Raw genomic sequence first — 26153 nt, forward strand, 5'->3', positions numbered from 1 at the left:
TGTAGGAGCGGGGGGGAGGAGTAGGGCTGACAGGCGACTATCAAAGGAGGCCATGTGAGACAAAATATGGGCTTGGGTATCTTGTTGCTTGACCAGCTCCTGTTGAAGACTGGTCAGTAACATGGCAGTTCCATTATCGGTCACCTGCAGGGCCGACAAACGGGTGTCCATGGACTTCATGACAGACATAATGCGTCCCTGATTCTCCCACAGGAAGAGTAACTCTTTCTGGGTGGCAGCTGTGGTACCGGCGGGATCCATGGCCTGATTGTACTGTTAGCGTGGGTAGTCTGGAGCCGGAAACTCCAGGAGTGGACCCTCTGGACCGTGGCACCGAGGGGCCCCGGGCGAGCTGCCAGGTGGAACCGACCCCTATACAGGGACCGTTAGGAGCAGGCCAAGGGGTTTGAGTACCACGGTAGCCGGTACCGAGAGGGGCGGCTCAGGATGGACCGGAGTAGGACTGTGGGACAGAAGTATAGATGACAGAACAGGAACCATGGAGGCAGGACTGGAGTAGGATGGAACAGGAACACTGGAGGCAGGACTGGAGTAGGATGGCAGGACTGGAGTAGGATGGAACAGGAACACGGGAGGCAGGACTGGAGTAGGATGGCAGGAACATCGGAGACAGGACTGCGGAAGAGAGCAAGGAACCCGGGTAGCAAGACTGAAAGGCTGCTGCGGAGGGTAGGCAAGAACGGAACTGCAGGAGCTGAGAGCACACGATGCAGCGAGGCCAGTGTGCTAGGAAACACAACAATCAGGCACCTCCCACAGGGGGAATCGGCCTGATATGCTCCTGTCTGGTCTGCCATTGGTCAGGGAGGTGCTTCCGGATTAGGGCATAGCCGAAGCAGGAGGGAGGCGCGGCCGCGGCCTATGGCGCATGCTCATTGCATGCAGGGACGCCGCCGGCCGAGCACCTGCCAGAGGCGACCTCCGTGGATGTCGGGCGGCTGCGGCATGGGAGCGATGGCCAGGTGAGTACGCAGGGACGGCGTAACAAGCCACATCTCATCCTAAAGTAGATTTCAAGACTTTCATTTTACAGTGGATTTATTTAACCATTCCCCTAACTGCATTTCCCAGTGGCTAGTACCTGGATGAAAGAAAACCTAAAGGTACTGTCACACTTAGCGATATCGCTGTGTGTGATACTTCCTGGAACGTGAACGTCCTGGACCGTTTCTCGTCGTCAGCTTCCTGTGGAGAGACGAGCGTGGAGCCGGGCGGGAGGACGTCAGGATCGTCTAGTGTGACAGGTAAGTAGCGACCACCGACCCCTTCGATGTCGCTGGTGAGATCTGCCTGTGTGGCAGCTCACTAGCGACCACTTAGCGATGCACCAGTGATCCTGACCGCATCATATCGCTGGTCGGGATCGCTGGTGCATCGCTAAGTGTGACAGTACCTTTAAACTATGAACTGTTATATAAGTTGGTGTGCATGCAGCGTGTAAGCGCATCTTCACACTGGCCACTAAACAAACAAAACTCAAGACAAAAGCAAAATGAGCAAAAATATGTTAACCGAGTACCCTATATTATATTCGTGCACTAATGCTTTTTATTTATTTACTGCAGGGTATTTGTTCTTTTTGCTTTTTTCTTGGGCTTTACCTGGATGAAAGTCTCTGCACCTTGTGCTAAAGGCTTCCATATGCATTGGATGAAAGTCAGTAGAAGCTGCTCATATCAGCGGTAGAAGATGACCATTTGATGTATATGGAGGCTTCCTATATCTGCTCCGACAGATACCTTTGGGGTACATAAGGATCGGACAGATGGAATGTCAAGGGGCGATAAGCCACTGCCAGAGCTGCTGACAGTGCCTTTCTCCTATCTCACCTTTGAAAACACACGTACTCATGGTGGACTCGGGAGAGACTGATGTTTGACAAACTAATGTTGGACAGATGTCTATCTCAGGTCTATGGCCAGAGAGACTCTAAAAATGCAGATCTTGCTCTGGTGAACTCTAATTGACCACCTACTACATGGGTGGTAAATGCTTAGGGCCGCCATACACATTAGATCAATGTCGTCTGAATCTGCAGATATCAATGGTATTTCCTGATGAAGGGGGCATGAGACCCCTGAAAAGCGTAGAATAAAACCACTGCAATCATACAGCACTCTCCTGGAATTTGTCTAAAGCGGCAGCGCGGAATATAGCTACAAACTCCCTTTGGATTCATGATTTCTTTGGTCGCTGAAGACCTGTGGATCTGCAGCAGCCGCTACCTACACGCTCTTATCTCATCCTAACCAGGTGAGCATATTTCATGATATACTGTCTCTTGTAACGTGGATAAGACCCTATTGCGCTTTTTTGTCTCCCCCTTTTTTTTTGCAATATCTAATGTGTCTGGGCAGCATTAAGGGACCAAGTTTTAAAATTATCACCTAGTCATAAGATCGATGGAGGTACTAACAGTTGGACCCCCCAGATACCCCATGAATAGGTGATAACTTAAAAATTTAGGACAAATTCTCTAAATGACCAGGATATAAAGTGACATTGCAAAAGTCAGGATGTGCCAGTCAGTTTTTTGTCTTTTGTATATTAGCCTACTGACCGAGCACTCCGCCCTCCACCAGGTGGTGATTTTAACTACAGCAGGTCCCTACGTACCCATAAATGCAGGCATTGCTGACAGAGGTGACCACGTTCACCCAGGAATTCAGACATCAGCCTTAGAGAGGTATTCACACAGTGTAGTTACCCATCAGATTTTGAGGCCACCTTGACGTTGGTTGATGGGCAGATATAATTTGGCCAAGTTATATGCTAAGCGTCTCATATTTTTTCTTAATGCTCCATAGCTGTATTGCTGTTCAAGTTTCCTATATTCTATATTGACATGCTTTAGCATGATAGAGTGCAACCTTATTTTGTGTACCTAAGTTCCACTTTATGGACACTAGTGGTAATATTGGACTTTATATAATGGTTTCATTCGGTAACGGGATTGTCGGCTGCTGTGGTGCCCACTATCCCACAATAACCAGTAGGACCCAGAATGGGGCCCACTCAGATGTGCTATAGAAAGCTTAGTCTACCAAAAAAAAAACAAAAACATAAATTTCAGAAGCTAGAGTCAGATATGTCTCAGAATCAGATGCTTGGACGAAACCTTGTTAGATCCTTGTGTTCCAATAATTAGATTATAGGAGTAATCAGACAAAGAAACTGTTTACAAGGAAACAGTGAACTACATTGTGGCCCCTTGTGTACGCAGGGTAATCCTATCACAAAATGTACAATAGTTTACTTCTAAGGACTTTATAGATGTGATGGGTAAACAGGGAGACGTACAGTAACGTGATCCATACAGTCCCAATGAATGTGATCCATATAGTCCCAATATAGCCTAAGGTCATATATTATCCATACATGCTGCTTGTTTTGTTTTAATTAAAGGGTGGTGGATGCTTGTAGAATGGTTTTCATGGTTTCATAACTTTCCACTGCCTCTGGCCGTCCCAGTCATGTGTGCCTCTCCCGGCAATCTAGGAGGGGCTCAGAAGATGCCTTTTAAAGGCTCAGCATGGATATAAAGATACATTCATTGTCCTTATCTCATCCTGAGAAATAGATCTTTCCCGGCGTTACACGGTGCAGAATAAATTATCACAAAGAGAGGGAACCATAAGGTACGAGACGTGAACGAGTCCTGCTGGGAGAACTGAGTGCTCCAACATCTGGACCTGCCGTCAGCGGGAGAAGGTTGGAGACTTCATCTACTGTGAGTCTACCCAAGCAGAAGGATATCAGCCTGGTATGTCAGAAGCACAGTGGGAAACTGCCCTGCGCGCTACCGACTACCCACAAAGCAGAAATATAAGAACTGTTGTGATTGACAGGGAGTCAAAATGTACAAGGGGAACCAAAAGAATTAAAAGCATTGATCCCCACCAGCCTTAAACGAGAGTGGAAGAAGGAGACACCAACACTGGTTTATTGCCGAGGCATTTCCCATCACGTACAAGGTAATTGGACTTTGACGAATTTTTCACAAACCTATAGATCTCTGGTGAAATCTGGTAAGTAATGGGGTCATCTATAGATCATGAAGATAATACCCAATGGTGGAGACCATCTAACATAACATTGGGGTAATGCAACCATTGCATTCACTATGGAATTGGAAGGAGATGTATCAAAACTAGAGGACAGGAACAATGGAGCAATTGCTCAAAAATACAAGTTCCTGCTCTAATTTCGCAGATGCCTACAGGAAAATGATAGCGCTAACCTGTCTGGGTGCAATGGGTAATTTCATCACTTTCCTGTGTACCGATTTTTATTAATACATCCCAATCGGCTGTGCACTAGAATTGGGTTTAGATCAATAATGTACCACTATTCCCTCTAAAACTGGGTGCACGCATTACTGATTTTTAAGTGGGTTCTTGTACACAACCATAACATGATCTGGTACTTTGTGATCTCATGTCTGGAGAATCCACATCCATATTGTGGACTAATTGGCAATTTTGGGTGCAAATTTTTAGCATCAAAACCAGAAATTAATTTATAAGGAATGAAAATATAAAAGAAGAACTGGATTTAATTCCGGGTTTAGGTCCTAAAATTATATCTGTGATTACAGCCTTGATAACACACACATACACACTGGATCCATATAGGATATAAGGTCACCAGGATCTAAGTAGAACATACAGCACACCACAATATAGAACGAGCATCATTCATGCCTGGTAATAAGCTTCATTACTACCAATGGAAATGTATGTATACCATCTAATCGAGGGAAACCAAAATGCTGAAGAATTCATGGTGTCAATCAACCGCAAACCACAAAGATGTTCTGCAGTTACCGTATATTCCTGTTAACATGTGATTGAATGAAAAATATCTGGAATTATCAGTCTGCTTTATGGTGGATCTGGTAGGATGACACATTGTAACGTGTCATGAGATACCACTTTCTCAACAATGCCAGCATAGCACTTGTGCTCTCTACAGAGTGCAGGTGGAAGCACCCCAAAATGGAGCTTGTTCCCCCTTCTGTCTATGATGGACCAATGTCAGCTATGCTGGATATTTTTGATGGCAGGCTATGGACTCAATCACCACAATAGAAAATTAAGCATAATATCAGCCAAAATATCCCCAGTAAAGGTGTTGTGTATCTTAGGGTGAGAATGAAAAATGCTACCGTTAAGTGAATTTTTTTGCATGCAAATATAATGAGCGTTAATAGGAAAATATTAGCTATATTTTTTCAGTTTCATCCTTTTTTTACTTTACATGGGTTTTATTCGTTGTTTTTTTTTTTTATTTACTTTTCAAAGTCGCAGCATAGCCAAGGTATGTAAAGTTTTATGCAAGTTTCCTCCCTTGTTTTTTATTTTTAATTAATGCACTTTTTGGTGTCGTTTTTTATGCTGTTTTTTTATGTTACAAAAAAAAACCATGTAATTCTTAGAGGAAGCTAGCAATCACATGATGTATGAATCACTTGACTTGAAATTGTAATAATGCTACAAAAACACAAGTTCTAAAAAACAGACATTTATTCGGTCGTCCATGACAGCACCACCTGAAAGAGGATCCGCCCTTTAGGAACAGGAAACCTACAGATACAAAAAGGCGGCACCTCTCCCACGCATTAGTTGGTTTCCTGTTCCTAGAGGACGGGACTTACTTCAGATCGTCCGTCATGGAGTCGTCGAGGGATTCCCAGGCCGGCTGACCGACCCAGGTAGCGGGGGGTTCTCCTACCTCGGTCACGCTCGGGTCCCTGGAAGCGCCACGGTGGGGCCGGGTAGGTCACCACGGCAGTGGTCGGAGCAGGTGGAGCACAGGGTCCGGTGGACAGCCGTCTCCATAGTGCGGGCACCAGGTATGTATGCCCCGGGCCCCTCCTGGTGCGCTTTCCCCCGGGGTCCGCTCCCCCTCTCCTATCCGGGTGGCGGTTGCGCCCGGTCGGCGGGCATACCGGAGCCAGGGGCGCCGTGCTGGCTTTTTCCGCGCGCTCCCACGGGTTCTGATGAGCGGCGGAAGTGACGCGGAGGAAGAGGCGGGGCCGGGAACGCCGAAATCGGAAGTCGGGTGCCGGCCGGCTTTCCAGTGCGCGCCGCGTGTGCGCGGCGGTCCGGGGTGGCGCGCAGTGCTCGGGGCGGGGAGGGGGTGGCCGGTACAGGCGAGAGGAGGTCGCGGGGGGGTCCCGGGTGGGAGGTGCCGCGCCAGAACCCTGCTGACCCGGACACTGGGAGGCCTTAAAAGACAGACATGCGAGTGGCCAGCAGAAGAAACAGAAAGGTCCGAGCGAAAAGAGCCACAGAAGTTCCACCAGAATAAAGGACCGTCCTGCCTCCCTCCGTGATCCGGTACCTGCCTCATCTGCATGGGTAAGAGATCTCCGTGAATGTACCCTGATGCAGTGTTCCCTTATGTTTTTTTCGCAGGGGAGGAAAGCTACGGGAAAACAGAAGCACAGGGAATGTGCCCTCTGTAGTTGCCCCTTGCCAGACGGCCACCCTAAAAAGTTGCCAGCCATGCGTGCGACAAACGGTAGGGGTTGGATAGGGACGGGAGCCCAGGGGTAGATTGACAGGACCTTACACTCTCCCCCGTCCATACAGGTAGCGGAAGAAACGCCGGACTTCACCACAAGCCTGAGGGAAATTATCAGGTCGGAAATGAAGGCCCTATCTAAAAGGGATTCTTCTAAAGGAAGAGAATTTAGTCTCTCCGGTTTGGAGTCCTCGGCCGCCCCTAGGATCGATGACTTCTCAGATTCCCCGGCCTCCACTTCGTCTTCTTCAGAGGAAGACTCAAGCCGATTCTGCTTCCCCTTAGATCAAATGGATAGGCTGGTTAAAGCAATAAGGTCCACCATGGGGGTAGCAGATGCAAAACCAGAACTTTCCGCACAGGACGTGATGTTCGGGGGTCTAAATCCCAGAAAGCGCAGGGCCTTTCCTGTTATGAATGAGTCACCGTAGGAGGCAAAAACAGAAATACTAGCTAAGTCCAGAAAACCAGAGAAGTTGGCAGCTATCGGATTGCAGACCCCTGAACCTATCAACAACAACTAGCAGTAGCCATGGGGGGTTCCTACGATGCCCTAGACCCCTCGATCACAGCCGGAGAACTAAATAGCCTAAAGACAGAAAGGGAAATCTAAACTGCCCCAGAGCAGACCCCAAAGCAATAGGCAGCCCCCAACATATAATGACGGTGAAGCAAGATGAAAAAACACTCACACAGATAGAAAGATAGGCTGAGCAAATGATGGGGCCCAAGCTAACTAAATAGGACAGGATAGAAAAGCTGCTGTCTGCAATCCGCCAAAACCCTATAGAAACAAGAGCCAACAGACTGATAGGAAAAAAAGCCCTGAAGACGCTAGGCTTCAAAAAGAGTATATCAGTACTCAGGTATTTTCTGAAGACAGAGCAAAAAGGAATTCAGCTCACCCCAGCCGGGAATGGCAGAAATCCAGAAAAACAAGGCAAAACAAAACCAAAACACAAATGCAAAAAGCAGAGCAGAAAACTTAGCTTTTGAGGAGCAGGAATCAGACTGGTCTCCTAGAATCCCTCAGAGAAGATCACCAGCAAGGCAGAAGGGTGTCGGCTGCCTTATATCCAGTCAGCAATTCCCGTCACCCAGTCATCATCATCCAGCTCAGGTGCTTGGTAATCAGCCTCACTACCTTCCTTCACCAGAAGAGGGAGTTCATCAGACCTCAATGGTGAAGGGGAAAATGAACTCACAACAGTACCTCCCCCTTGAGGAGGGGTCACCGAACCCTCATCCACGCCACCAGGGCGATCAGGGTGAGCCCGATGAAAGGCACGTACCAATCTTTTGGCATGAATATCAGAGGCAGAGACCCAGGAATTATCCTCCTGACCATAACCCTTCCACTTAACCAAATACTGGAGTCTCTGTCTAGCCACACGGGAATCCAGTATCTTCTCCACCTCATATTCCATGTTACCTTCAACCAATACAGGGTCCGGAGGTGCCACCCCAGGAACTACTGGTTCGACAAACCTCTTCAACAAGGACTTATGAAACACATTATGGATTTTAAATGTGACAGGAAGAGCCAAACGAAAAGAGACCGGATTAATAATCTCCAAAATCTTGTAAGGTCCAATAAATCTAGGCTTAAACTTAGGAGAAGCCACGTTCATAGCGATATTTTTTGATGATAACCAAACCATATCACCAACTTTAATCTGGGGACCAATGGTCCTATGTCGGTTGGAAAACCGCTGGGCCTTTTCCTGGGAGAGAGATAACTTATCCACCACTTGGTCCCAGATCTGGTGCATTCTCTCCACCACAGTGTCAACACCTGGGCAGGCAGAAGGCTCCACCTGCCCTGAAGAAAATCGAGGATGAAACCCAAAGTTACAAAAAAAGTGACATCAAAGTGGCAGAACTAGCTCTATTATTTAAAGCAAATTCGGCCAAGGGCAAAAAATGAAACCCAATCATCCTGATCAGCGGAAATAAAACATCTCAAATATGACTCCAAGGTCTGGTTAGTTCTCTCCGTCTGTCCATTGGTCTGGGGGTGAAAAGCAGAGGAGAAGGACAACTGAATTCCCAGCTTGGAACAGAAAGTCCTCCAAAATCTAGACACAAACTGAACTCCTCTGTCAGATACAATGTTCTCAGGAATTCCGTGCAAGCGAACCACCTGTTGCAAAAGCAGGGGCACCAACTCAGAGGAAGATGGCAACTTAGGGAGTGGTACAAGATGAACCATCTTAGAGAACCTATCACAAATCACCCAAATAACAGTCATTCTCTGAGAGACAGGCATATCAGAGATGAAATCCATTGAAATATGGGTCCATGGTCTCCTGGGGACCGGCAAAGGCATCAACAACCCACTAGAGCGAGAACAAGGTTTAGACCGGGAGCAAGTCCCACAGGACTGCACAAAATTCCTGACATCACGAGACAAGGCGGGCCACCAAAAAGACCGACTCACCAGATCTCTAGTACCAAAAATACGTGGATGACCAGCCAATGCAGAGCAATGAACTTCAGACATCACTCTCTTCTTCCACTGGTCAGGAACATACAACTTTCCACTGGGACAATGCTCAGGTTTGTCCTCCTGGAACTATTCCAGAGCACGTCTCAAATCGGGCAAGATGGCAGAAAGAACTACCCCTTCGCCTAAGATCGTAGCAGGCTTGGTCACCACAGGAGAATCGGCAAAGAAGCTCCTAGAGAGAGCGTCAGCCTTGACATTCTTAGTGCCAGGAAGAAAAGAGACCACAAAATCAAAACGTGTAAAAAACAAGGCCCACCTAGCCTGTCTAGGGTTCAAGCGTTTGGCCGACTCCAGGTAAATCAAATTCTTGTGGTCAGTGAGGACCACGACTTGATGTTTAGCTCCCTCCAACCAATGTCTCCACTCCTCAAATGCCCATTTCATGGCTAGCAGTTCCCGATTCCCCACATCATAGTTACGTTCAGATGGAGAGAACTTTCGGGAAAAGAAAGCACAGGGATTCATTTTAGATGTTACAGGATCCTTTTGGGACAAAACAGCTCCTGCACCAATCTCAGAAGCGTCCACCTCTACCTGGAACGGGAGTGAGACATATCAGGTTGCCGCAAAATTGGGCAGAAGTGAATCTTCGCTTCAGCTCCGGAAAGGAAGAAACAGCCTCCGGAGACCAATTCAACACATCAGCACCCTTCTTAGTCAGATCAGTCATTGGCTTGGCAATACTAGAAAATTTTGCTATAAATTTCCAATAAAAATTAGCAAAACCCAAAAACTTCTGGAGGGCCTTCAAAGAAGTGGGCTGAACCCAATCATAAATGGCCTGTACCTTGGCCGGGTCCATTTCAATAGTTGACGGAGACAAAATAAATCCCAAAAATTAAATCCTCTGTACCCCAAAAAGGCATTTCGATCCTTTGCCATACAGGGAACTCTCCCTCAAGATCCGGAACACAGTCCGAACATGTTCCACATGAGAATCCCAATCCTTGGAGAAGATCAAAATATCATCCAGATAGATAATCAAAAATTTATCCACAAAGTCTCGGAAAATGTTGTTCATGAAGCACTGGAAGACAGAAGGGGCATTAGTGAGCCCAAAAGGCATCACCAGGTACTCAAAATGTCCCTCCGGAGTATTAAACACCGTCTTCCATTCATCCCCATGCTTAATGCGGATAAGATTATACGCCCCCCTGAGGTCTAGCTTGGTAAACCAGCAAGCACCTTTAACTCTGGAGAATAGATCCGAAATCAGGGGTAACGGATACTGATATTTAATAGTAATTTTGTTGAGGGCACGATAATCAATACAAGGTCTTAATGAACCATCCTTTTTGGCCACGAAAAAAAACCCAGCACCTAAGGGTGAAGAGGATGGTCTAATATGACCCTTCTCCAACGCCTCCTTAATATAGGATCGCAAAGCCTCGTGCTCGGGTACAGATAAATTGAAGAGCCGACCCTTGGGAAATGTACACCCCGGGCTCAGTTCATTTGCACAGTCATAACTCCTATGAGGAGGCAAAGACGCAGACTCATTCTCACTAAATACATCATAAAAGTCCGCCAAATAGTCAGGAACATCATGCGACTGAGGAGAGGTGGAAAAAACCGGAGCCTCACTAAGGGCACACCGACAACCCCAACTCACCACAGACACAGATTTCCAATCCAAAACTGGATTATGAATTTGCAACCAGGGAAACCCCAGAACAATGGTATCATGAAAATTATGCAACACCAAAAATCTGCAATTTTCTTGATGGTCTGGGGCGACCCGCATTACCACCTGGGTCCAAAACTGAGGTTTATTTTTCGCCAAAGGAGTAGCATCAATCCCCCTCAAAGGGATAGGCGTCCGCAGAGGTGTCATCGGAAATCCACAACGTTTAGCAAAATCCAAGTCCATTAGGTTCAGGGCTGCTCCCGAATCCACAAAAGCCTTGGCGGAAAATGTGGACAGGGAGCAGATCAGAGTAATTGCCAGAAAAAACTTGGGTTGAACACCACCCACAGAAAACGTGTGTGCAAAACATTTCTCTCGTTTAGGACAGACAGAAATATGCGAGGCATCTCCACAAAAAAAACACAGCTTATTACGCCTTCTGAACTCCTGACGTTGCTCCCTGGACAAAACTCTATCACATTGCATAGGTTCAGACACTTGTTCAACAGGTGGCAACACCTCTCGTGCAGTCCTGCGTTAACGTAAACGCTGATCAACCTGAATGGCTAATGAAATAGAATTGTCAAGACCAGAGGGAACAGGAAATCCCACCATAGTATCTTTTACGGCTTCTGACAAACCCTTCCGAAAGAGAGCTGCCAAGGCATTATCATTCCAGGTAGTAAGGACCGCCCACTTTCGGAATTTTTGACAGTACAATTCTGCAGAATCTCGACCCTGGCTCAATGCCAACAGGGTCTTTTCAGCCTGATCAATAGCATTAGGTTCGTCATACAACAACCCCAAGGCTTGAAAAAATGCGTTCACATTAATCAGAATAGGATCATCTGGTTTCAAAGAAAACTCCCAATCCTGGGGATCGCCACGCAGCAAAGAGATGACAATTTTAACCTGCTGCGCGGAGCTCCCTGACGAGTTAGGCTTCAAGGCAAAAAATAATTTACAATTATTTTTGAAATTCAAAAATTTAGACCGATCCCCAAAAAACACATCAGGAGTAGGGATCTTTGGTTCAGCAGCATGTGAATGAGCAAGGTAGGCGGAAATTCCCCGCACTTCCGCAGCGAGCTGCTCCACACGATCAGACAATTGCTTTATCTCCATTGAGAGAAAAAAAAAAATTCCCCCCACGGCCTCAGAGATATAGAGGAAAAAATATACACACTTTTTTTTTTTTACAATTCTTTCCTGCTATTGAGTACCCTAGGATCTGCGGTATGGCTGGTGATTCTGTTATGAATGAGTCACCATAGGAGGCAAAAACAGAAATACTAGCTAAGTCCAGAAAACCAGAGAAGTTGGCAGCTATCGGATTGCAGACCCCTGAACCTATCAACAACAACTAGCAGTAGCCGTGGGGGGTTCCTACGATGCCCTAGACCCCTCGATCACAGCCGGAGAACTAAATAGCCTAAAGACAGAAAGGGAAATCTAAACTGCCCCAGAGCAGACCCCAAAGCAATAGGCAGCCCCCAACATATAATGACGGTGAAGCAAGATGAAAAAACACTCACACAGATAGAAAGATAGGCTGAGCAAATGATCGGGCCCAAGCTAACTAAATAGGACAGGATAGAAAAGCTGCTGTCTGCAATCTGCCAAAACCCTATAGAAACAAGAGTCAACAGACTGATAGGGAAAAAAGCCCTGAAGACGCTAGGATTCAAAAAGAGTATATCAGTACTCAGGTATTTTCTGAAGACAGAGCAAAAAGGAATTCAGCTCACCCCAGCCGGGAATGGCAGAAATCCAGAAAAACAAGGCAAAACAAAACCAAAACACAAATGCAAAAAGCAGAGCAGAAAACTTAGCTTTTGAGGAGCAGGAATCAGACTGGTCTCCTAGAATCCCTCAGAGAAGATCACCAGCAAGGCAGAAGGGCGTCGGCTGCCTTATATCCAGTCAGCAATTCCCGTCACCTAGTCATCATCATCCAGCTCAGGTGCTTGGTAATCAGCCTCACTACCTTCCTTCACCAGAAGAGGGAGTTCATCAGACCTCAATGGTGAAGGGGAAAATGAACTCACAACATTTTCCATTAAATGACAAAGTCCAGAGCCTGATAGATAGGGAATGGAAAAGACATGAAAAAAGGGGCTCCGTGCCACCTGCCTTCAAGCGGAGGTACCCGTTCGATGATCCAGTGGTAAACAGATGGGATAAGGCCCCTAAGCTGGACGCGGCAGTAGCCAAAGCCTCCAAAAAATCCTCCATACCATTCGATGACATGGCTTCCTTAAAAGAGCCGCTGGATAAAAAAGCGGATTCCTTTCTAAAGGGAACATGGGAGATGTCAGCAGGCGCTTTAAGACCAGCGATAGCTGCCACATGTACGGCCAGATCCATGATGGTCTGGCTAGATCAACTGGATTCCCAACTGAAGGACGGAGCCTCAAGAGCATCCATTCGAAAAACTCTATCAATCATCCAAAGTGCTGCCGCTTTTTTGGCTGATGCCTCAGCAGACTCTGCGAGAATGGCGGTTAGGACCGCAGGTTTATCTAACGCAGTACGAAGGGCTCTCTGGTTAAAATGCTGGCCAGGAGATATCCAGGCCAGGTCACGACTCTGCTCCATTCCATGCGAGGGGGAATATCTGTTTGGCCCCGTTTTGGATGAACTTTTAGAGAAAGCCGGGGATGATAAAAAGAAGTTCCCCAGTCTGCTGAACCCTTCTTATAGACGTCCCTTTACTAGGAAAGGATATTTCTGTAGAAGGCCATCCAGGGACCAGGGCAGATGGGATGTCAAGAGAAGGAGAGGTACAGGTTTCATGTTCGGAGGTGGGGGGCGCCAGGAAGGTCCATCCCGTGACACTAAAAAGCCGCCCCAATGATTAGCTGCTTCGGTAGGGGGGAGACTAGCTGCCTTCTACCCAGCCTGGTCTATGATTTCTAGTAGTAGCTGGATACTGGGGGTGATAGCTGCGGACCTACGACTAGAATTCACCCGGGTCCCCCAAGATCGATTTAAGGTCACCCCGCTCAGTACTTCCACATCAGAACAAGCTGCCCTGGAGGCCGAGGTTCATGATCTTTGCCGCAAGAAGGTCCTAACTATGGTTCCAGAAGGAGAAAGGGGAAAAGGTTTCTACTCCCCACTGTTCCTGGTCCGCAAGCCAGACGGCTCCTTTAGGACTATAATAAATCTTAAGTCCCTCAACGAATTCCTGGTCATACGCTCGTTTAAGATGGAGACAATTAATTCATCAATAAAAATGATGTTTAAAAATTGCTTTATGGTAGTGTTAGATTTAAAAGATGCTTACTACCATATACCCATTCATGCAGCTCATCAGCGCTTCCTCAGAGTGGCGGTTCAGTTAGATGGGTCAGTTCAGCATTTCCAATATGCGGCCCTCCCCTTTGGGGTGGCAGTCGCTCCCCGAGTATTTACTAAAGTGGTAGCGGAGGTTATGGCCCATCTACATGAATCAGACATTCTAGTAGTTCCCTACTTAGATGACTTCCTGATTGTAGAGAAAATGGTGAAACATTGTATGTAACAGCTACAAAGGGCAATGTCTGCCTTAGAGCGGTTAGGTTGGCTGCTTAACATTAAAAAATCTCGGTTACAACCGGTGAGAGTCCAACAATTCTTGGGCTTGATCCTAGATTCTGAGAAACAGGAATGGCGTCTGCCTCCGGAGAAGCTTGTTCGCCTACACTATCAGGTTCTGAACGCTTCCAATAACCCTACCATGTCCCTCAGGAGAGCCATGTCCCTTCTGGGTTCTCTTTCATTCTGTATCCCGGCTGTCCAGTGGGCCCAGTTCCATTCAGGAACACTACAGGGCGAAGTTTTAGTACATCAGAGAATGCTCGGAGGTTACTTAGAGGGCCAGCTAACCTTGTCCCGGAACACAACGGAGTCCCTAGAGTGGTGGCTAGAAAAGGATAATTTATCCAGGGGGGTTCCCTGGGAGTATGACATATCCCGCATAATCACCACGGATGCTAGCCCTTCCGGTTGGGGGGCTCATATGGGTGAGATTCTGGTCCAGGGCCTATGGGAGCATCATCAGATAGAGATGTCATCTAACCTGAAAGAGTTGACAGCAGTAGAACAGGCAGCTAAGAGACTACTTGTGTATCTACAGGGCCATCATGTGCGGGTGTTCTCCGACAATCAGGTCACCGTGGCTTATATCAACCACCAAGGTGGGACTCGTTCCAAACCCCTGATGAATGTGGCAGAACGGTTGTTCCAGCTAGCAGAGCAGCATTTTCTATCTTTAACAGCGCTACATATAAAAGGGAAAGAAAATATCACAGCAGATTTCTTAAGCCGCAATCTACTAAGACAAGGAGAATGGTCCCTAAAAACTTCCATCTTCGACCTGATTGTACAAAAATGGGGACAACCAGAGATAGATCTCTTCGCTACCATGGAAAACAGAAAATTAAGGCAGTTCTGCTCCCTAAATCCCAGAGAGAACCCCCTAGCGGTAGATGCCTTTCTGATAAAGTGGGACTTCAGTCTAGCATACGCCTTCCCTCCCCTATCACTACTACCCCTGGTGATGAGAAAAATCAGGAGGGACAGAGCAAGGGTTATAGTTATCGCTCCATTTTGGCCCAGGAGGGCATGGTTTTCATGCCTCAGGACCATGTCGGTGTCTGAGCCTTGGGTCCTTCCGGACATCCCGGATCTCCTATCCCAGGGCCCAGTCTTCCATCCTCAGGTGGCTGGCCTACATCTGACGGCGTGGAGTTTGAACGGACATTGCTAAGAGAAAAAGGCTTCTCCCCAGACCTGATTAACACTCTACTTAAAAGTAGAAAAATTATCACTACCAAAATCTATGTCAGGATTTGGAAGAGATTCCTTCAGAACTCCGGAATAGTCGCTGGGGGTTCAGCACCTATAAACCAGATCTTAGAGTTTCTTCAGAAAGGTCTGGATATGGGGCTTTCCACTAGTACCCTTAAAGTACAGGTATCAGCCTTGGGGGTCCTCTTTAGCTGCAACATCGCGGGTAATTACTGGATCAGTAGATTCATTAAAGCAGCAGGTAGATCCAGGCCAATAGTGAAAGATAGGTTCATGCCGTGGGACTTAAACCTAGTCCTCACGGCTATGACAGAGGCTCCATTCGAACCTATTTCATCAGCTTCCATAAAAAACCTGTCCCTTAAAGTAGCCTTCCTGGTAGCTTTAACCTCAGCTCGTAGAGTAAGCGACATCCAGGCATTATCTAGGCGTCCTCCTTATATACAGTTCAAGGACGATAGAGTAACACTCAGACCTGATCCGGTGTACTTACCTAAGGTAGTTTCTAGCTTTCACAGGACACAGGAAATAGTCCTTCCATCCTTCCTCCCTAATCCAGCTAATGAGAAGGAAGAGAGACTACACACCCTAGATGTTAGGAGATGCCTCATAGAATATCTGGCAGTTACCAATCCCTGGAGAAAAGATAACGCCCTGTTTGTTTCCCATCAAGGCCCTAGGAAAGGTTGTAGAGTGTCAAAAAGCACACTAGCTAGGTGGATTAGAGAGGCGATTTCAATAGCATACACCTCAAAAGGCAGGTCGCCACCCGGGAAGCTGAGGGCGCATTCCACCAGAGCCATGGCGACCTCGTGGGCCGAGAGATCAGAAGTCTCCATCGACCAGATATGTAAGGCGGCTACGTGGTCCTCTCCGAGCACCTTTTATAGTCAGTATAGGTTAGACTTGGGTGCTTCCACAGACCTCTCTTTTGGTTTAAGGGTGCTGCAGGCTGTAGTCCCTCCCTAAATAGTTATTACTCTCTGTAATTCTCTCAGGTGGTGCTGTCATGGACGACCGAATAAAGTCGTAGTTACTCACCCGTTAACGGTATTTTTCGGAGTCCATGACAGCACCCGTATATTCCCTCCCTTTAGTTTAAAATTTGGGTGTGCACTTCTTCCCCTTATAGGTACACGGGTAATTTAAATAGTCGTGTAAAGTATTGTAGATAAATTATGCTATTAACCATTGTGGTCCTCTTGTGCTCTGTAATCCAACTAATGCATGGGAGAGGTGCCGCCTTTTTGTATCTGTAGGTTTCCTGTTCCTAAAGGGCGGATCCTCTCTCAGGTGGTGCTGTCATGGACTCCGAAAAATACCGTTAACCGGTGAGTAACTACGACTTTCAAACTCACATCAGGAAAAAAAAAAAAACAAGAAGTAAATAGAAATGCATCTAAAAGCACTGCAAAAAAATGTGTATGTGACAGTAGCCTTTAAGGATTTTTCCTACCATGCACAGGATAGGCAATATCTTGCCCTGTTGGAAAGGAGCGATGGCTACTCATCCTTGTCCATTCATCCTCTATCGGACCACAGTAAAAAGTTGAGCGATTTACTTGACTATCTTTGGCCATCGATCCTTTCTGACGGGACATTTCAGGGCACCAATTTTGAGATCGGTGAGTCAATCCCCACAATTCATAAGAATATTACCTATTCTGTGGTGATTACCTATCCACTGGAAAGACTCTTTAGGCTATGTGCACACGCTGCGGTTTTTGCTGCCGTTCCGCTGCGGTTTTGGCCCTGCGGAACCGCAGCAGTTCCGCAGACAAGGTACAGTACCATGTAACCCTATGGGTTTTCAAAACCGCAGTGCTCACGCTGCGTTTTTTTCCGCGCGGTTTTGCTGCGGGTTTTTTCCGCAGCATGTCAATTGTTTCTGCGGATTCCGCTGCGGTTTCACACCTTTAACATAGTAGAGGTGTGAAACCGCAGGGCAAAACCGCAGACCAAACCGCAGGTCACTTTACCTGCGGTTTTACCTGCGGTTCCGCGGGAAAAAACCCACAGGTGAAACCGCAGCGTGTGCACATAGCCTTAGACTGTTCCTAGACCTGCAGATAAATAAAGTTGCCCATATTTCCAAACAAATACAATTTTTGTAAAGAAAGAAAATGCCACAAGCAGAGCATACTGCATCTTATGAAAAAATGCCAAGTACCAAAAAATAGGCACCAAAAGATGCCATAAAAAAAACCCCAAAACAAATCATGGACATTAAGTTAGGACAACACAAGGTTTACAGCGCATGGAATTGAGGGAGAATACCTGTCATTACTATCAGTAGCCATGCTGCAAATGTGTCTGTAACTTGTGGAAGCTTGCAAGAATAGATCTTTAAGATCACAAGGAAATGAAAATGGGTTTGTTTGTTTGCTTGTTTGTTTTTTTTTTTAAACACAGAGAATCTTTCAAAGGTCTATTCACCTGGACGCACTTGGGAAATGGCTCCCCTTACTTGGAGGCCGTACATTATATTAGGCTACGCTCGCACTTGCTTTGGCGTTTCAATATGGAGAGTTTGTTGCAAGTCCCATAATTATCACCAGAAGAAAAAGCGCAAATTGCTGCACTATATATTGTTACTTAAAACAATGCACAACCGGCAGAAAATTACACATACCCAATATAGTTAGCGTTGTCTGTCTAAGGCCGGGGTCACACTTACGAGTGTGATGTGAGAAACTCATGCGAGTCTCTCGCATCAATACCTGGCACTGCCGCCGGCACTCAGACCGGAGTGTGCGGCTGCATGTATTTCCATGCAGCCGCACACTCCGGTCCCGAGTGCCGGCTGCAGTGCCGGATATTGATGCGTGAGTTTCTCACATTGTACTCACAAGTCTGACCCCAGCCTAACGCCGGGGTCACATTTGAGAGAAACTCGCACGAGTCTCGCATCTCAACACCTGGCACTGCCGCTGGCACTCGGGATCGGAGTGTGCGGCTGCATAGAAATACATGCAGCCGCAGCTCCGGTCCCGAGTGCCGACAGCAGTGCCAGGTGTTGAGACTCGTGCGCAAATGTGACCCCGGCCTAAGGCTGTATATCTCCATCATTGGAGAGATCCATTTCTTCTATGAGTTTATTAGTGTGAACCTAGCCTAAACATAGGTTACATTACTGATCCTGAGTTACATCCTGTATTATACTCCAGAGCTGCACTCACTATTCTGCTGGTGCAGTCACTGTGTACATACATTACTGAACCTGAGTTACATCCTGTATTATACTCTGGAGCTAAACTCACTATTCTGCTGGTGGAGTCACTGTGTACATACATTACTGATCCTGAGTTACATCCTGTATTATACTCCAGAGCTGCACTCACTATTCTGCTGGTGCAGTCACTGTGTACATACATTACATTACTGATCCTGAGTTACATCCTTTATTATACTCCGGAGCTGCACTCACTATTCTGCTGGTGCAGTCACTGTGTACATACATTACATTACTGATCCTGAGTTACATCCTGTATTATACTCCGGAGCTGCACTCACTATTCTGCTGGTGCAGTCACTGTGTACATACATTACATAACTGATCCTGAGTTACATCCTGTATTATACTCCGGAGCTGCACTCACTATTCTGCTGATGCAGTCACTGTGTACATACATTACATAACTGATCCTGAGTTACCTCCTGTATTATACTCCAGAGCAGCACTCACTATTCTGCTGGTGGAGTCTCTGTGTACATACATTACATTACTGATCCTGAGTTACATCCTGTATTATACCCCAGAGCTGCACTCACTATTTTGCTGGTGGAGTCTCTGTGTACATACATTACATAACTGATCCTGAGTTACATCCTGTATTATACTCCGGAGCTGCACGCACTATTTTGCTGGTGGAGTCTCTGTGTACATACATTACATTACTGATCCTGAGTTACATCCTGTATTATACTCCGGAGCTGCACTCACTATTTTGCTGGTGGAGTCTCAGTGTACATACATTACATTACTGATCCTGAGTTACATCCTGTATTATACTCCGGAGCTGCACTCACTATTTTGCTGGTGGAGTCTCTGTGTACATACATTACATTACTGATCCTGAGTTACATCCTGCACTATACCCCAGAGCTGCACTCACTATTCACCTGGTGCAGTCACTGTGTGCATACATTACATTAGTGATCCTAAGTTAAATCCTGTATCATACTCCAGAGCTGCATTCACTATTCTGCTGGTGCAGTCACTGTGTACATACATTACATTACTGATCCTGAGTTACATCCTTTATTATACTGAAGAGCTGCAATCACTATTCTGCTGGTGTAGTCACTGTGTACATACATTACATTACTGATCCTGAGTTACATCCTGTATTATACTCCAGAGCTGCACTCACTATCCTGCTGGTGCAGTCACTGGGTACATGCATTACTGATCCTGAGTTACCTCCTGTATTATACTCCAGAGCTACATTCACTATTCTGCTGGTGCAGTCACTGTGTACATACATTACATTACTGATCCCGAGTTACATCCTGTATTATACTCCAGAGCTGCACTCACTATCCTGCTGGTGCAGTCACTGGGTACATGCATTACTGATCCTGAGTTACATCCTGTATTATACTGCAGAGCTGCAATCACTATTCTGCTGGTGCAGTCACTGTGTACATACAGTACATTACATTACTGATCCCGAGTTACATCCTGTATTATACTCCAGAGCTGCACTCACTATTCTGCTGGTGCAGTCACTGGGTACATGCATTACTGATTCTGAGTTACCTCCTGTATTATACTCCAGAGCTACATTCACTATTCTGCTGGTGCAGTCACTGGGTACATGCATTACTGATCCTGAGTTACCTCCTGTATTATACTCCAGAGCTGCACTCACTATTCTGCTGGTGCAGTCACTGTGTACATACATTACATTACTGATCCTGAGTTACATCCTGTATTATACTGCAGCGCTGCAATCACTATTCTGCTGGTGCAGTCACTGTGTACATACATTACATTACTGATCCTGAGTTACATCCTGTATTATACCCCAGAGCTGCCCTCACTATTCTGCTCGTGCAGTCACTGTGTACATACATTACATTACTGATCCTGAGTTACATCCTGTATTGTACTCCAGAGCTGCACTCACTATTCTGCTGGTGCAGTCACTGTGTACATACATTACATTACTGATCCCGAGTTACATCCTGTATTATACCCCAGAGCTGCACTCACTATTCTGCTGGTGCAGTCACTGTGTACATACATTACATTACTGATCCTGAGTTACATCCTGTATTATACTGCAGCGCTGCAATCACTATTCTGCTGGTGCAGTCACTGTGTACATACATTACATTACTGATCCCGAGTTACATCCTGTATTATACCCCAGAGCTGCACTCACTATTCTACTGGTGCAGTCAATGTGTACACACATTACATTACTGATCCTGAGTTACCTCCTGTATTATACTCCAGAGCTGCACTCACTATTCTGCTGGTGCAGTCACTGTGTACATACATTACATTACTGATCCCGAGTTACATCCTGTATTATACCCCAGAGCTGCACTCACTATTCTACTGGTGCAGTCAATGTGTACACACATTACATTACTGATCCTGAGTTACCTCCTGTATTATACTCCAGAGCTGCACTCACTATTCTGCTGGTGCAGTCACTGTGTACATACATTACATTACTGATCCTGAGTTACCTCCTGTATTATACTCCAGAGCTGCACTCACTATTCTGCTGGTGCAGTCACTGTGTACATACATTACATTACTGATCCTGAGTTACCTCCTGTATTATACTCCTGAGCTGCACTCACTATTCTGCTGGAGCAGTCACTGTATACATACATTACATTACTGATCCGGAGTTACACCTGTATTATACTCCAGAGCTGCACTCGCTGCTGGTGCAGTCACTGTGTACATACATTACATTACTTAGAAACCTCAGCTTCATCCTATATAAGGCTGTGTGCACACACTGAGTTTTTAGTGACCTTTTGATGCTGTTTTTTTGCTTCGTCAAAAACGCAGCATCTTCCAGTGTGAGCACAGTGGATGGGATTAGAATGTAAGTCCTCAAGGACAGGGTCCTCTCCCCTCTGTACCAGTCTGTCAGTGTAAATTTTTTTACTGTTAACGATATCTATAACTTTGTATGTAACCCCCCTTCTCATGTACAGCACCATGGAATTAATGGCGCTATATAAATAAATAATGGGATTGATAGAAATCTCCGTCAAAGAGTGACGGAGATTTCTAACTCAGAGTAAACTGACCTGTATCAAATCCACAATATGTCGGCTTCTCCCGCGCATACCTTGCGTACGTACAGATTTTTCCTATAGAATTCTATTAGACGTGGAAAATAAGCACGTAAAAAAACGCATAAAAATGTAACGAAAAAACATAAGTGATATAATTTACTTAATAGGTGCAGAAAATCTGCAACATGAAAAACTCCCCAAAATCTCATTGTGTGCACGTAGCCTTACAGTAATGAGCTTCATGGTCAGTGCTCCAATCTTCAGATCTCCGGTCTTCCAGCTTTCCCTGCTGGTTCATGTGTCGGTGCACGCGTACTTTGCATTCTGGGAAATGTTGTCTTCACATCAAAAACTGAACAATAATCTAATAAAAAGAAAACCAACTCGCCCACTTCAATATGTAGGTTAAGCTATTATGGGAGTGTCGGATGAAAAGTTCCAGGATATTTCAGGATCTTCTGGTAGACTAGATCAGAGCTAAGAAGCCAACAGAATAGGGTAAGTTTACGTGTACTGAGGTCATGTGTCCTGGGATCTTGTGCTGCGCACGGGACTCAACAACTACCCAGGTGAGAGCCACTCAAGGCGCACATCCAGGCGCAGACTGGGGATCATTGGCAGGAAGTGGTAAGTAAAGGGTGGTCTCATAAAAGATGTCCGCTTACATCAATAATCGCCCAGTCGGAACAATCGTCCACGGACTAAGCATGCTGATCGATCAATGATTACTGATTTACTGTCATCACCTCTCCTTGTCAAAACAGGCAGCTGCTTGTCACTTTTCATTGAAACTGTATGGAGGGGCACCAGACAATTTCTGAAGAACTCTCTTTGGCAGCAGTGTAAATAGATTCTGATGGGCCCCGATGCAAAACCTGCGCCCCCACCTGTATGTTAGTCAGATGGCCCACTGTAGCATTCTAGATTCTATAAAGACATGCATGTTTGCTCCCCTTATAATAATACCCCCTATCCAGGCTCTATCCTATAATAATCTCCATTCTGGCTGCTTCCTGTAATAATGTCCCCCCCCATCCCGGGGGGCGCCTTCCAGGAATAATGTTCCCAATCCTGGGCCCGTTCCAGGACTAATTTCCCCATCCTGGCTCCTTCCAGTAATAATGCATCCCATCCAGGACCCTAGCAGAAATAACCCCCCCTCCCCATCTTGGTCCCATACCAAAACAATGTCCCCATCCTAGGCCCCTTCCTGTTATAATGTTATCCATCATGTAATAATATATCCTAGACCCTTTATTTAATAATGTCCCCCAGCCTGGGCCCCTTCCTATAGCGATATTCTCCATCCTGGGCAACTTCCAGTAATAATGTCTCATCTTGGCCCCTTCCAGTAATAATGCTCACATCCCTCGGCCTCATTCTATAACAATGTCTCCCATCTTGGGCCCCTTCCTGGTATAAAGTCTCCCATCCTGGGCCACTTCCTGGTATAATGTGTCACCCCATTATGGGCCCCTTCTGTTCTTCTCGAGAACATTCTAAAAAGAAACAAAAGATTATTCTTACCTTCCCCCAATCCCCCGATGTGCAGCATCCTCCAGGTCTCTGCGGCACAAAATATTTCATCTGAATGTGCATCCTATACACATCCAGGTGAAATTGTGGCTAAGGTCGGTGGACTCCTATTACACAAGGGCTCAACCATGGTTGCACCCTCTGCGATCGTGAGTCTTATGCCCCTGCCCTTTGGGTATGTTCACACATCGCGTTTTTTCCTGAAACGTAAAAAAAATCATAATGTTTTACTGTACCAGCAAAGGGAATGAGAGTTCTGAAATCTCATGCACACTGTTCTTATTTATTCCTTTAGGTCATTTCATATCTGCGCGATGTCAGTTCTTTCAGTGTTTTTGCAGTTTTTCAACCATTCAAATAAATGGGGAAAAAAACAAACAACATCTAAAAGAACAGAAAAGGGAACTTTATATGATGCAAATACTTAACGTGTGCATATTTCCCTTTGGTGTATAAAATAGATTAGTACCGTAAATGACATGATTTAATTTGCTATATTGTTGATCGAGGTCCATGCAAAAGGACCCTAGGAAGGAAAAATTACAAAATTAGAAAAAAGGGTTCTCCAAAACAACCCTAAATATGTTCCTTAGTCACAGGATGGTTAAAAAAATTATCAATTGAAGCCTAAATGCTGCGATAACAGGGGTTGAAGTCTAAAAGCTACGATAACAGAGGTTCTAAAGACCCCTATGTGAAGGGAGCCATAGTGAGCATGTGCGACCACTGGTCCATTCACTAGGAGTTGTGGTGGCACATGCTCAATATCACTACATTCACACAAGCGGCTTGTGCTACCTTTTTGGGATTGTTGGTGGTCTGAGCAGCCGGATCTCCATCTATCATGTATCCTGGAAACAAATGATAAAAATATCTGAGAAATCTGAGGAGGCAGGGTGAAAGGGAATCCTTCGGGGAGATGTTTCCTTTTGTATTTACTGTGAAGAGAGGGATCCCATTTGAGACTGTCCTACCTAAATTATATTGTTTTCTTCCTCAGACACAGATCATCATGACCCCGTTTTCTGCTCTACAATCAGACATCAATATCACAAACGTCACTCTCCAAAGCACCTCAGATGTGAGGGCGAATGAAACAACCATTATTCATATCGAGGTCCCTAAAGGTGTCTTCTTATTCCTATGTGTCCTCAGCCTGCTGGAAAACATCCTGGTGGTCGTGGCTATCGCGAAAAATCACAACCTTCACTCTCCCATGTACTATTTCATCTGCTGCCTGGCTGCGTCAGACATGTTGGTCAGTATCAGCAATCTGGTGGAGACCCTAATCCTGATCCTTCTCAGCTATGCCGCCATTGAGTATAATGAACCCATGGTCAAAATGATGGACAACATTGTAGATACCATGATCCTCTGTTCCTTGGTGACTTCTCTTTCATTTCTCGGCGTTATCGCGGTGGACCGTTACGTTACCATCTTCTACGCATTGCGATACCATAACATTATAACTCATCGTAGGGTGATCAGAGCCATTATTGGGATCTGGGTGGGCAGCATAGCTTGTAGCGTCACATTCATAGTATTTTCCGACAGCCATGTTGTCATCTTGTGTCTTATTGCGTTTTTTACCTTCATGTTGGTCTTAATGTTGGGTCTCTACATACACATGTTCGTTTTAGCGAGAAAACATTCCCAGATCATAATGGCCCAACAGAAAGGCGTGCAAAGGGGATTCTCTCCGCATCAAGCCGCTGCCAAACTCCGAGGAGCCATCACCTTGACCATGCTGCTTGGCATCTTCTTTCTATGCTGGGGACCCTTTTTCCTCCACCTCACCCTAATCGTGTCCTGTCCCAAGCACCCCTTCTGCCGTGAATACTTCAAGTACTTCAACATCACCTTTGTACTTATGATATTCAACTCTATTATTGACCCTATTATCTATGCTTTCCGAAGCCAAGAGCTGAGAAAAACCCTGAAGTGCATTGTGATGTATTGTTCCTTGTGACGGTACAAGGGGGATGGGGTGGACAGAAGGAAAGAGAACATCTAAACTTCTTGTCCAAGTCCTCTCCATCTCCCAAGAATGTACTATTGACTTATGTGGGGTTAAAAGATGTCAGAAAAAGACTGCGGGTAAATATGACGAGCACCAAGATGTAATAAAAGTGTGGACAGAGATAAGGTTACTACTGAGGAACCATTCATGGTCCTGAATTCTGGTCCTTTTATAGCTTTTCTCAACTTTTAAAATGTACTCTTTCTTCCTATGGAGATGTGCAGGAAAGGCAATGCTCCCTGTGAAAAGTAAGCAAATTAGATTTCCTCCCCCAAAAGAAAAACTATCTCTGTGGTGCCATCTATAGGTAACTGTGAGTCAATATTTGACCCCAATCAAGGGTCTCAGCCAAAGCAGAGACACCGATCTGTACAGAAATGTATAAAATGAACACTCCTTCTATCCCTAGAAGATGCCAGTCACTAAGCTATGAGGGAGAAGAGTTCCCTGTATATAAGAAATGACCATTGCCTATGTGAGACTATGGGTGGCCTGTTGATCAGTCCGATCGTATTTTAGGATTGGGAGGGACCATCTGAATCACCTCAATGAAAAGGCGACAGTCATATAATACAAAATGCCATGTAATATAAACTCTTTAATCACTGTAATAAACAAGGTCACAAAAACTTTTTTTTTTCTGGTTATTTAATGTATTCTGTGAACCAATATACAGTGGGGCAAAAAAGTGTTTAGTCAGTCAGCAATAGTGCAAGTTCCACCACTTAAAAAGATGAGAGGCGTCTGTAATTTACATCATAGGTAGACCTCAACTATGGGAGACAAACTGAGAAAAAAAAATCCAGAAAATCACATTGTCTGTTTTTTTTTCATTTTATTTGCATATT

General features: G+C 45.7%; 1 protein-coding gene across 3 annotated transcripts; it reads left to right on the top strand.

Moving 5' to 3' along the window:
• The first annotated feature begins 3561 nt into the window (after positions 1 to 3561).
• On the top strand, positions 3562 to 25934 carry MC1R (melanocortin 1 receptor). Of its 3 annotated transcripts, XM_073583962.1 has the most exons (3): positions 3563 to 3784; positions 3870 to 3995; positions 24286 to 25934. In XM_073583962.1, the coding sequence occupies exon 3, from the start codon at positions 24298 to 24300 to the stop codon at positions 25252 to 25254; it is 957 nt and encodes a 318-aa protein (XP_073440063.1). In that variant the 5' UTR covers positions 3563 to 3784; positions 3870 to 3995; positions 24286 to 24297; the 3' UTR covers positions 25255 to 25934. The 3 variants fall into 3 exon arrangements, with proteins under 3 accessions (XP_073440072.1, XP_073440063.1, XP_073440055.1); XM_073583971.1 differs by lacking the exon at positions 3870 to 3995 and having other exon boundaries at positions 3562 to 3784; XM_073583954.1 differs by having other exon boundaries at positions 3563 to 3995.
• The last annotated feature ends 219 nt before the right edge of the window (positions 25935 to 26153 follow it).

The sequence above is a fragment of the Dendrobates tinctorius genome, unplaced genomic scaffold (assembly GCF_039654945.1).
Source record: "Dendrobates tinctorius isolate UK_male_01 unplaced genomic scaffold, ASM3965494v1 ptg000009l, whole genome shotgun sequence".
Classification (NCBI taxonomy): domain Eukaryota; kingdom Metazoa; phylum Chordata; class Amphibia; order Anura; family Dendrobatidae; genus Dendrobates; species Dendrobates tinctorius.